This window comes from Chelon labrosus (genome assembly GCF_963514085.1).
Source record: "Chelon labrosus genome assembly, chromosome: 5".
NCBI lineage: Eukaryota > Metazoa > Chordata > Actinopteri > Mugiliformes > Mugilidae > Chelon > Chelon labrosus.
In genome coordinates, this window is record NC_140341.1 from 20,870,977 (window position 1) to 20,883,441 (window position 12,465).

The 12,465-nt window shown below is 42.8% G+C and overlaps 1 protein-coding gene across 5 annotated transcripts; it reads right to left on the bottom strand.

Annotated features, from left to right (window-relative positions):
* Positions 1 to 1,192: 1,192 nt before the first annotated feature.
* znf148 (zinc finger protein 148) lies at positions 1,193 to 11,206 on the bottom strand (the record flags this gene model as incomplete). 5 transcript variants are annotated; one of them, XM_084544359.1, is made up of 7 exons in its annotated part: positions 11,003 to 11,206; positions 8,955 to 9,310; positions 7,926 to 8,051; positions 7,699 to 7,822; positions 7,406 to 7,489; positions 7,198 to 7,316; positions 1,193 to 2,833 (listed from the first exon to the last, which is right to left on the bottom strand). In XM_084544359.1, the coding sequence occupies exons 2-7, from the start codon at positions 9,285 to 9,287 to the stop codon at positions 1,193 to 1,195; spliced, it is 2,427 nt and encodes an 808-aa protein (XP_084400485.1). In that variant the 5' UTR covers positions 9,288 to 9,310; positions 11,003 to 11,206. The 5 variants fall into 5 exon arrangements, with proteins under 5 accessions (XP_084400485.1, XP_084400486.1, XP_084400484.1 ...); XM_084544360.1 differs by having other exon boundaries at positions 10,230 to 11,206; XM_084544358.1 differs by having other exon boundaries at positions 1,193 to 1,509; positions 1,597 to 2,833; positions 8,955 to 11,206.
* Positions 11,207 to 12,465: the final 1,259 nt, after the last annotated feature.

The following is a 12,465-nucleotide window of genomic DNA, read 5'->3' on the forward strand; positions in this document are numbered from 1 at the left end:
TTAAAACTGCAGCCGCAAGAGCCGCATTAATTTAAGTGACAAAAAGCAAAGAGCATAATGTGTCATTTCAAATAGTTTGACACAAAAGTTTCCATTAAGTGGTTCGTTTGATCAAATCTCATTTAACAAAAAGTCGACTTCTAAGTATAATGGAAGTCATCCACTGTGAAAGTACACACTACACTCCCTGTAGTGAAGAACGTGCAAATTGTGCAAACACTAAGCACAATCCTGTTAAGTAATTTCACTAATAGTTACTTACACTACTAAAGGAAAAGAAGAATTATCCTGCAGCCATTACATGTGCGCAGCTATTTGAGGCCCAAGTCTTTTTTGGGGAGAGCAAAACTTGTTTTAAAAACCAAGTTTTAAATCTAACGCAGCCAAGCCTTTTATTATACAGCCTATCTTGCGCTAGAATCACATTTATACAATCAGTGCCAAGTAATCCAATCACAAAGGGAATACACTAACCCTAGCTATCAGTGTGAATTTCTCCGTTTTTTTGGCCATCACGCCAACCAAATTAAACCAAATGTTTAAATGGAATATGAACTAGATTCCAGATCAGAGAGATACAATCACTCATCATCACCATTACACACATCCTGTGGATGCATAAATGTCAGGAGAGAATAAAGTGTCTTTAAATAAAGTGAAGAATGATTGCGTTATAATTTCACAATACTATTTAACTGCTGTAATAAAAAGGTTCAACCACTGAATAAAAATCCTGTTGCTTTAGGGGGGAGGTAGCTACAGTAAGAACAAAAAGGCATACATAAACAGCCTACATTTTAATAAGTGTTGCTTTAAGCTGCAAGGGTGACCTCATATTTTTTGTGCAAGGCAAACTGATTGAAACCAACATTAAAAATAAACTCTATGGCAATGGTATGAGAGAATATGAACTAATCTCATGAATTACACTTTGGTCGCTTAATCTCTTGACGTACATTCTTGAGCAAGAAATATCTTTTCTAAGGGGAAATTATTTATTTGATCAATTTTCAGTATTTCCATTTGTGAGGATAACATTTGGGTGGAAAAAAAAAAAAAAAACATGAATATCTTTACGAACAAACGGTTTTAAGAAAGAGCACATATTTGCAATGGGACTTGTTTTGGCAAAACAGGAGAGATGGAATAAAGTGCAGCTGAAATTATTAACAGAAATGAATTCTTCCTCCCTTCAACCAAACGATTCACTGGTTGAAACATCTGGAGAGGAGTTCAGTTGAGACCTGGTCTCAGTGACTCGAACTAAAGGGAACTCTGAGAAGTCTGTGCTGTGTCCTCGAACACTTACTTGTCCATTGGCAACAGTAAACTGCGAAGAGGATCCAGATCTTGGTGTCTGGAAATGAGATTTGAAGTTCTGATCGAAGGAGCTTATCTGAAAAGTCTGCAGTATCCCTTGTGGAGAGTCCGTCTTTTTGGAGGGCGAGACCTGCTCCAGAAAGTCCTCCTCAGCTGGGGACACTGCAGAGGGAGGGGTGGTCTCATCACCTGAAAATGAAAATGAGTGCTGGGAGTCCCCAACCAGTAATCCAAAGTGAGGTTTTTCTAAAGTGGACCTCAGCGGAGAACTCATACCTGATTTGAACCTGCTGGGGGAAGGAAACTGTTTCTCTGTAGAGAACAGAGGTTGTCCTGCTAACGTGGGGTTTTCAGAGACCAAGCTGAGGCTCTGGCTGGTCAGGTAGCTGTCGTTCTGACTGGTCCGCTCCAATGCTTGCTGGAGAAATTTCGAGTATTCTTGCAAGAGACTGACTTTCTCAGTAGGTGGTTGAGCCTGGGCACTTGAGGCCCCGAGGCTCTCCACAGGGCTGCTGTCTGAAACATCGGAGGAATTAATAGATATGCTCGATGTCACCTCAGTGTCAGCCACACTAAAGGAAATGTCTGATTGCCCATTTGCTTTGTTGGAGTAGTGGTCCAACAGCGTCTGAAGAACCTCATCAGGCAACACATTCTTTTCATGAGTTGTCTTAATCTCTGTGTTGATTGGCTGGGGCTCCAGAATGGTGGCAGGGACCGTTTCATCAATGACAGTTGACACCACAGTTTGTGTAACAGGCGGCTGAGACGAGATGCTGCTTGTGTTCAGGCCATAATCCCGACTGTTGTTAGCCATTGCAGCTTGAAGGTAACGTTTCTTCTTGAGGAACTGCATGGCATCATCGTAGTTTGTGCTGCTGGCTGCTGGTTTTGTTGGTCCTCCTTGAAGCGTTTCAACTGACTCGAGTTCAGTGTTGCCTTCCACATCTAAAAGACCTTGCTTGTCCACGATTTCAAACGTGTACTGCGGGACCTTACTGCTTTCCTCAAAGGAGGACAAAGTTGACAAGCAGGGAGAGGTTTGTTCACTCGACTGTTTGTGACTCCTCTTGGGGACTTTCTTCAGGACCAGTTTAGGAGGAGTCGTCTCTTCTGATGAAACTTCTTCATCTTCTTGGTCTTGGCTAGCAGTTTCTTCGGGAAGTTCCACAGAGTAGTCGGCGATGACATACTCATGTTTGACTTTGGAGGACACGTCATATAGCGACAGACCATCGATTTTAGTCGGCCTCTGCTCCTCTTTCTCTTCAGTTTCTACGACAGCAAACGTTTGCCCTTCCATCTGGGCAGCAGTGGAAGCGCCTGAACTCTTGTCTGCACACTTTTGACGCTTTTTCTTGGGCAGTGAACACTCTTTGGCAAGAAAGGGGGGCCCTAAAGACTCTGCATCACGCAAAGGTCCAACTTTACCAGCAGCCTTGTTCGTCTTCCTCTCTCTGTTCTCGTGACACATTCGTCTGTGCTTTAAAACCCGGTCTGTTCTGGAAAAGTACTGCAAAAAGACAACACAATACATATAATTTATTGTTAAAGTAATCACCAGAGTAAATCACTAAGACAGGCAGTTTACGTCAAACACTTCCAACTTTCCATTCTCCATATACAATGGAAACAGATTGTTTCAGACATGACAAGCTTGTTTCGCTAATTCACCTGAACCTGGGTGACTTTAGTGTTTAATTATTGGCTCTTCTTTACATTACAACCTAGATTCACCATCTTAATCTCCCTGTTCAACATCTAAGCCCAATTTGTAAGTTCCATAAATGTAAATACAGTTAAAGGGGAACTACTGTTTTTTTACAACCCACATAACTTTGGTGTCATTTGGAGTCGTTCGTCAGATATTTAGATCTGCATATATCCATATAGTGGGAGTGACTGGGGAACTGCAACGCAGCCTCTAAATAACGCATTATCTGGCGCGAAACTTGTTCATTTCACCAATATTTTGTTACGCTAGTGCTATTGCCCCTTGAGTCCGGAGTTACCCGTAATTATCATCCGGGGTCTGTAGATTGACCTAGTAACCTCTGACCCGGATGATGTCATCTCTGAGTGTGGCTTGTTTACCTGTAATTTGCTACTGCTAGTTTTTTGCAACATGGCTGAATATTTTTCCGATTCTGAGGTTGTGGACGACGACCGACTTTGTTTATGATGGACGTCCTTACCGTTTTGAGCCAGAGTATACGGATGAGGAGCTCATTGAAAGGAGGATGCGAAGGCAGAGAAAGGAACAGCTGGCCTAAGAACAACAAACCGCTGCACGTAACAGCTAACTCCAGACTCAACAGGGAATAGCACTAGCGTATCATAACAAAATATTGGTGAAATGAACGAGTTTCGTGGCAGATAATGCGTTATTTAGAGGGTGCGCTGCGGTGCCCCAGTCACTCCCACAATATGGATATACACGGATCTAAATATCTGACGAACGACTCCAAATAACACCAAAGTTATATGAGTGAGTAAACGATCATATTTTATTTTTATGCCAGAAATAAGGTCCAGGTTGTAAAAAACTGTAATTTCCCTTTAATATAACCACAAGGGCCATTTCACAACATTTAGTTTTTTTCCAGTGTTATTAGTGAAGTTTTTTTTTCTGTCTACATGATACAAAACATAACTCAAATATGGTTTTCTTTATTAAAACTATATGACAATAATAACAACAACAATAAGGCTGCATTTACAAGAGTGCCAATGTGCATTATTCATCAAAAAGTCAAATATTTTTTAATAAAACTAAGTACCACTGCTACATAACAAGTGGAGACACATTCACAATTAAAATGTTACATGTGGGCTTTCATCAAATAGGTCTCCAGTGTATTCTCTTCAAACACTGTATGTTTAGCTGAAGAATAACATAACTACATAAGAACAGCATCTCTTGTCAGTAAAATGAATCGGGCTGCATGGTTGTGCTGGTCCAGAGATCTGTTGCTGTTGAGTAAAACAACGCCTACTTGTTTCACTGTACAAGCACAGTAATGCTACCTTTGCTAAATATTAGCAGCTCAACAGTTCATACTCATTTGTTCTCAACATCTGTCATGTCTTTTCTGATTGGGGATGCCAGTACTTCTGTAATTTCCTTCCATTGCAATATATGGCCTAGCCCTAATGACCACTAATTGGTGATGTCTTAGTTAGGGTTGGGTATCGTTTGAATTTGAACGATTCCGATTCCGATTCCGATTCCTTGTTTCGATTCCGGTTCCTAACGATTCTCGATTTCGATTCTTTTAAGAGGCAGGGTCAAAAAAAGTTTAGGATATTTTAAATGAGCTAGTGTAGTGGACACTATGGACATAATTCACCTCGTTCCGTGCTTTAGGGACGCTGTCTCTTTAAGAACACGCTGCTGGTTTGTTGTTATCATGGGCAGCGCCATGTTTGTTTTGATATCGTTAAAGTAGGAATGAATAAACGACACGCTGTTGCGTTGTCAACGTGAGACTCTCTCTCTACCTAGTTTATTACATTCTACACTAGCTAGCCAACGGTCTTCTGACCTTCTCCATCAATTTTAATTCTATGAACTTTTTCCTTTTTATGACCTCTATACGTGGGTAATTTGTTAGCTGCCTCAATGTTGGCGCAAGACATAGTATTTAATGTATATGTATTGTTTTTTAAGACATATTATTTAATGTATATGTATTGTTTTACTAACCTCCGCTGCGGAGGACGGTTGGCGGAGGCAGCGGAGGACGGTAGGCAGAGGCCGGCGGAGGCCAGCGGAGGCAGCGGAGGACGGTCGGCGCAGCGCGTCAAAGACGGGGCACACATTTATTTCTACTCCATGAATTCGGAGGTGCTTTATCATGTTCGACGTGCACCCTCCTATGCACGAAACAATCTTGTCGCAAATGTTGCATTTTTCCGAGATTTCGTTCTGTTTAGAAAAGTGAAGCCACACTTTCGACTTCCGACGCACGCTATCCACGTTCGACCACAGACATTCGGTTAAGCCAACATTTCCGGTGGACGCTTCTTCGTTGGTGTTCAGCGGTTTCTTCTTCCGGTCGGCGGACTGGGAATCGAAACTAGGAATCGAAAATTAAACTTTTGAACGATTCCGGGAAAATCGCTAAGCTAGTCCCGGTTCCAATCGATTCTCGATTCTCGATACCCAAGCCTAGTCTTAGTGTTATTTTTCACCTAAGGCGTTTGATTGGATTAACACAGCCTTGTTTGTTCGTGCTGATGAGAAAGCTGTCACCTGAACAGACCACTCAAATATATGGTCTGTCTGGCTCCAAGACAGTTTGAAGCTTTAATGTAGTTTAAATGCAAATGGCCAAACTTAGTATGTTGTTATTGTAAATCTGTGATTTTAGCATTAATTCAAAAGCTAAACTATTAAAGCTATGTGCCATTTATGAACTTAAATGTATCAGCAATGTAAATGTTGGTCATTTGGTTAAAATTTGACATACAGTCAAAAGGAGTTTCTTTTGTGAGCCATTGTGTTTCTTAGTGTCCGTTCATTTAGTCAATTAAAAAGACAGAGCAGCTCCACAGAAGCAGGATGTCAGCACAACTACTGTGAGTTATCCATTAAGGCGCTTATATGTTACTGCGGGACCTAAATGCAAGGACCTACGGAAGTAGCCAACGCCAGTGCGAGTCATTCATACTTGTGTGCTCGTCAGTCTGGCTCGCTCTGTAACAACGCCACCCAAACGTGAGTCGGCACTGGGTCTTTTGTGCCAGTCGGTTAATTTTTGTTTCTACTTCCTGCTTCACTTTCAACAATGGTGACTGAAACTTTTACCAAAATATCGAATTTCTCCCAACACGAGTCATACAAATGTCCGTATCTCCAAACCTCCTCAGTTAACTTTACCGATTCTTTATTGATCCAAAACAATCAATTTGAAAATTGTGGCGATGGAGAAGCAGCTGGAAATACTAATGTGGAAACGCGCTACTACCAAGTGGACCAATCACAGATCTTGTGCTCTGCATCTCCGCAGCACATAGTGACATTTCTGGGGAGGCGCATGTCAGCTACAGCGCTAGGCTCTGCGTAGGTGTCTGCGTTATCGCCGTAGCCTCTATGTCTACTTAGCAGAAGTCTAAACTGCCTATTATTCTGCATGACTTCATGTTAAACAATCAGAGCTGATCTGAAATGAGTCAATGCTCATTTAAGGTACTGCGGGACATAGACGGCGTAACCTATGCACGTAACCTAAGCCAGTGTGAGCCATTTATACTTGTGCGCTTGTCATTCTGGCTCGCTCTGTACCCAAACACTAGTCAGCATTGTGGGGTTTTTTTACCTGTCGGGCGAATTTTTGTTTCTACTTCATCCTTCACTTTCTACTTCTTGCTTCACTTTCAGTAATGGCGACTGAAACTTTCCCAGAGATTTCGCCAAAGACGAGTCATTTAAATGTTTGTATCACCGAACCTCCTCAGTTAACCTTTCCTTGATGTGTTCCATCTTTACTGATCCAAAACAACCAAGTCAAAAATTGCAGAGATGGAGAAGCAGCCGGAAATACTAAAGCAGAAACATGCTACGAGCAAGCAGACCAATCACAGCTCTTGCAGTCTGCGTCGCTGCAGCGCGTAGTTAAAGTTTTGGGGAGGTGCACGTCAGGCTTCAGCGCTTGGGTCTGTGTAGTGCGTAGTGGGCTGTCGCCGTAGCTACGAAATCAAATTGATGCAGAAGCCTAAACCGCCTATCAGTGTGGATATAAGATATACCAGAACTAAAATGACCAACATTTTCTTCTCCTTGCTCCTCATCAAAAAACCTGAACTACAAGTTGGACAACACCAGTTTTGTTGCTTCCAAATACACTAATTTACAAGCAAACAAAAGCAGTATACCTGGTGACAGTAGTCACATTGGTAGGGCTTCTCGCCGCTGTGAGTCCTCTTGTGTCTCTCCATGTGATACTTCTGGATGAACCTCATCCCACACTCGTCACAGCGAAAAGGCTTCTCGCCTAAGCAAAACATCAAATGACAAGATGATTCACTTGAGACTAAAATGGCAGATCCTTGTGATTATAGACGGGCCTCTTTCTTCACTCACCTGTGTGGATCTTTTCGTGTCTCTGGAGAAGATATTTCTGAATAAAGCGCATGTCACACTGGCTGCACTGAAACGGCTTCTCACCTAGAGGTTGAATAACATATTACACATTATTGTATTATTCAAACAATACAAATACAGCTTGATGATACTTAAAGGAACTTTCAAATTTAGCATTACCCCTGCTTAGCTTGACAGTTAATCTTTTGATGACTGAAAGTGACCTCTGGTGACAACATATCTATTTTCAAGTCAAGACTTGGATACAGTGATATTTGGACTGTAAGTCATACCAGTGTGAATGAAGACGTGTCTCTGTAGGTGGTAGTTAGTCCTGAATGCAGCATTACAGTGAGCACAGACGTGACACTTGGGGTTTGGCATCGTCATTGATCCATCATCATCGATGCTGAGAATCTGCCAAAAAAATAAAAAAAATAAATAAAAAAGTTTAGTGGTATTTGTTTCATTTTCTAAGCATGTAAAAAAACATCATTGCTGATATAAAATTGAACTGAACCTTTGCTGGTGAGCGCTGCTTCCTCTTTTTCTTCTTGGGACACACCATCAGGTCCTTAATCGCTTTTTTGTCCTTCTTTATATGGACCGCTGGCTCGGACAGCTTCAGCTCCTGCTTGATGTTCAGCTGTAAAAGTAGGACCATAGATAGTCAAGACATTTAATATGGCACATGACCCACTTTAAGGGCCACCCAGTCGGCCAGCAGTTTATCCAGGTCAGGCAGGTGCAACTGGGCAAGCAGAGAGGCATCGAGCAATGTGAGGGCACATCACCATGGAGTTGCATCAAGCATAACAGCCTGGCAGGAAGCCTCAGATCCCAGAAAACCTAGGACATGCTGAGAGATTACATCTGCCAGCTGGCCAGGGAAAGCTTTTGCAGATCCTCCAACTTACAGTAAATAACAGCAAATAACTTGTCTGTAAAATTTACAGAATAAAATGATGAAAGTAATATTTCAAGTGAAATACAGCTTTGGGCCTGATCCTGTGGATTAACTAAAATTATCCTCAATGTTTATATTTGAAATATGAAAATAGAGGAAGTTCACTTTTGGAGATTGGGTCACAGTAGCTTCCGTAGTTTAAATGCCAGTTAAAAATATATGCATGTGAGCCTGCATAAAATTTCTACAAATCATAATATTCATCATACCTTTAATATTATTCTCAGACTGACTTTTAAAACTACAAACCAACCTTGTTTGGGTCCTATCCAGATTTTTAAATAAAAATGTGTGGCCATGGTAGGCAACTGCAGTAAGGTTGAGTGGCATAGTTAGTGCATAATAAGATGTTTTATGTAACAGTGAGTGAATATTTGACTAAGGCCACTATCAAGCAGCTACTTGGGACAAAAGCATCAGTGCCCAGTTACGTTTTGAGGGTCTACAGAGCTGACAGCCTGTGACAGACATTGCCAGGAACGGCGCAAAAGGTCACTCTGATTACGTGGAGACTGTTGACAGTGCATCCACACAGATAAGTTTATCAAAACATAAACTACTATTTAACCAGGGTGAACTCACTGGCACATGAAGCAAGCAGGGCAACTTATTGGTGAGTTTTAGGGGGAAATGCACTCCCACCTCGCCTCCTCCATCCTTTGTCATTTCCTCTTGCATCATCAGCTGCTCTGGAGGAACCAGGTCGTGAGTAACCAGCGAGCTTCCGGTCAAGTCCTCGTCGTCATCTTCATCGTCATCATCCTCGGCCAGCAGAGGGTGGTTCGCCAGCGACCGTTCCCCGAGGGTCATCACCACCAGTGATCCTCCGCCGCCCAGGCCGACTCTCCCTCCTCCATCGATGCCTCCGCTGCTGCACTTGAGCAGCATGCCTTCCAACTTGTCCTCAGTGTTCATCGTACATAGAGTAGTTCTTGGGTCTGGAAAAACAAGGACATGGAGAGACAACTGGATGATGTGAGCAGGACAAATGTAGGGTAAACTCAGTGCAAAAGGTTTTAGTTTATTTGACATCACGTACAACCATAAAATCATCAGGGATAAAACCATTAGATCCAAAACGTCTACTGTAGTCTTTCATGTGAAGACAGTGAAGATGCAAGTGACAAGAAGAACATAACTAGTACGCCACACATTAATCTTATTTGTACCATTGTGACGTGTAACTAATATTTGACACAGAAGCTTAAATGAAAGAAATTCTCCAATCATGTGAAGCCGTCCTTTAAAGACATCATGATGATACAAACTGTCTACAATGTATTTGCCACCTACCTACCAACCAACCTACATATACATCTAAATAATCAGTGATCAATGCCTCTTCTCAATAAAAATGTCAACTTTTATAAGTGGGTCATCAGCTGTTTAGGTAAACTTATCCAAGACTATACAGTGTCAAGTTACAGCAACTCCTAAAGTGGAGAATTTATTGAAATAATGTGCTGCTTTTACAAACAACATAAGGTTTAAAAGCAAGCTGTATGAGTTCAGTGTATTTCTTTCCAAGACGGCTAAATGGCTCTCTACATTGACAACAGGATATCCACAGTATCGTAGGTGTAAAAATATCTGGCGATATAGATTTTTATGCTGCAATATTACACCGATGCCGCACATACTTGGCGTATAATAAGACATAGTTTAGATTACTAACGTTAGCAATCACTTGATCTAACACGGTATAGCTAGCTAACGCAGCACTTGTGGACCGCTTGGTTAACAGGTTTGACCCTGCAGCTAAACAGACTGACCCGGGAGACAGTAGTGCAGGGAAATATCTGTCATGGTTTAAGCACACGCCAACTGCTACTTAGTCCCACATGTAAACAAACTCACTGTGTCACTTAGGTTAAGTGGCTTGAGCCTTCTGCTAGCCAGCTAGCTAGCCGCGCTTGTCAACCCTGCTACATCACATTTAAAACAACAGCTAAAAAAAAAAAAACGTCGGAAGACCCGCGAATATTTCTTCAAAATTAAAGCTCGTTTTATATCTCGAAAGGGACGCACAACACATATGCATACATATACAACAAATACAACGAATGGACACAAATTGCTCATAACAACTAGCATAGAATAACTATTGCTACTATCATTCAGATAATTTATTGGCATGTTGTCAAGCGCCCGACTACGAACTTTACTTTGAAGGCCAACACAGGAAGTGTCCTTTTATTTGCGACTACTTGACGAACCATTATGGCCTGCTTGAAGCTAGTTAGCTTGCTGCAGCTAGCAAGTTGCTGCAAACATTGGGTCAGTCTCTTTTGATGTAATATTCAGTTGACACCGTATCTCAACAGCAGAAATGTCTTATCCTATGTACTATTCAACAACACGTGTTTAGCCCACATTGAACCACATACATGCCGCGAAACACAACTTTCGTTTCCACATTTCACCAAACTTATCAGGAGGGCTAGTCTGCTTCAGCGCTAGCTACTCGAGCTTCCTCAGTCGCCCTGCTCAATAGGCCACTGTGTAACTGCCTGCTAGTAAAGCTAAGGTACGATTACTAGCCAGCTCGCTACTACGACAAACAATAACAATACGTCTCAGTGGCGCGCGAGTAGCATGCCAGCTGCTAAACATGCATTGTTCCTTCTTACCTGCGCGCCTTAAACCCGTTTAGCTGTCATGATTGTTATGCAAGACTACAGTGCAACGATGGTGTGCGGAATAATCAAATACACCATCACATTTCATGAAGGCATGGGAGCTTTTATTTGTCGCCATCTAGTGGTTAAGGGTTGTAAGTGAGGTGGTGAGCGGTGCGCTCCTCATTATGCTGCTGATCATTTTCATTTGGCGACCTACTTCTCCAGCCTCAATGAGCTTTGTAGATCTTCATTCGTAGTTATTACTGTTTAGTAGCCTTTAGCCTGTGATCTTTATTAGAAGTTGAAACCTAACATATATGCACACGTTTAATCGGCTTAAACGTGATGTTAATGAGATAGAATCCATGCGGAAAATACACGAATCTGTTAATGGGGTACCTGTAAAATCTGTCATGCACGCTGCATGCGATGGGGTGTTTCTCTTTCTGAATAAAACATGCAGCTCATTTTCTTAAGTGAAACTACCCGAAAAGCGCCGATTTCCTGATTTTTCTTGGCGGTAGCGGCCATTTATGTTAAAACCCAATATATGTGGTGTTTTAGAAACCAACCTCTTCCAAAAATATATTCCAGTCTAAACTTATCGTATTTGTTCTCGCCTTGACACCAGATTTTCTGTTCAATTTTAGGAACAGCTGCGCTTTATTCCAACCTTATAATTATGAATAAAGGCGCGCATCAAGTGGAAACGAGTTTAATGTGGGCTAATGATCATCTGGAGTTATCTATTAATCTTTCGGCTGACAGCTTTGACAAAAGGGGACGAGGGGGGTCGTGATAAGATGATGGCTTGTCATGACTAGCCATCGCACACATACACACACACGCACGCCGCTGTGAGGAATACTAATCAACCTGTTTGCCGACAAGTGCAGCAGCTCGGCGCGCAACTTAGGACATCTCGCTCCCGTGTCTAGAAACGTCTCTGACTGTTTTAAATGAAGAACCTGCATTTCATCGCGTGTCTCTTGTGCTGCTCCCCTCTTTGATCAGATCGCGGGTGTTATCACTCCAGTTCTCCCCCGTGAGCCGAGAGGAGCGGATCTGGGGAAAGACAGCACGCTGTGCCGCTTCAAGCAAGGGAAGCCCCCCACGCGTTGCGCGCTCGGATCGCCCCGTACATATATACGCGTCGCGGGGTGCGTGTGCATGCGCGTCAGGCTCTAAATGTGTGTGACCGCGCACGAAAAGGCAGCTCTGGGCTCCGTCCTCAACAGTTGCTACCGGAGCGGCGGAGAGGAGAGGAGGAGAGCGAGAGAGACAGCAGACTGAGGACGGACGGACGGACGGACGCGGAGCCCCACGCCGCTCTGCCCGGCTCTGCTCCTGACATGCAGTCGCTCATCTCTCCGGTGACCAAGGCCATCCTAGTCGCGCTCTTCATCTTCGCCATACTCCTCATTCTGTATGTGATCCTTTGGTACATTTGCAGGGACGTGGACTGCGACCAC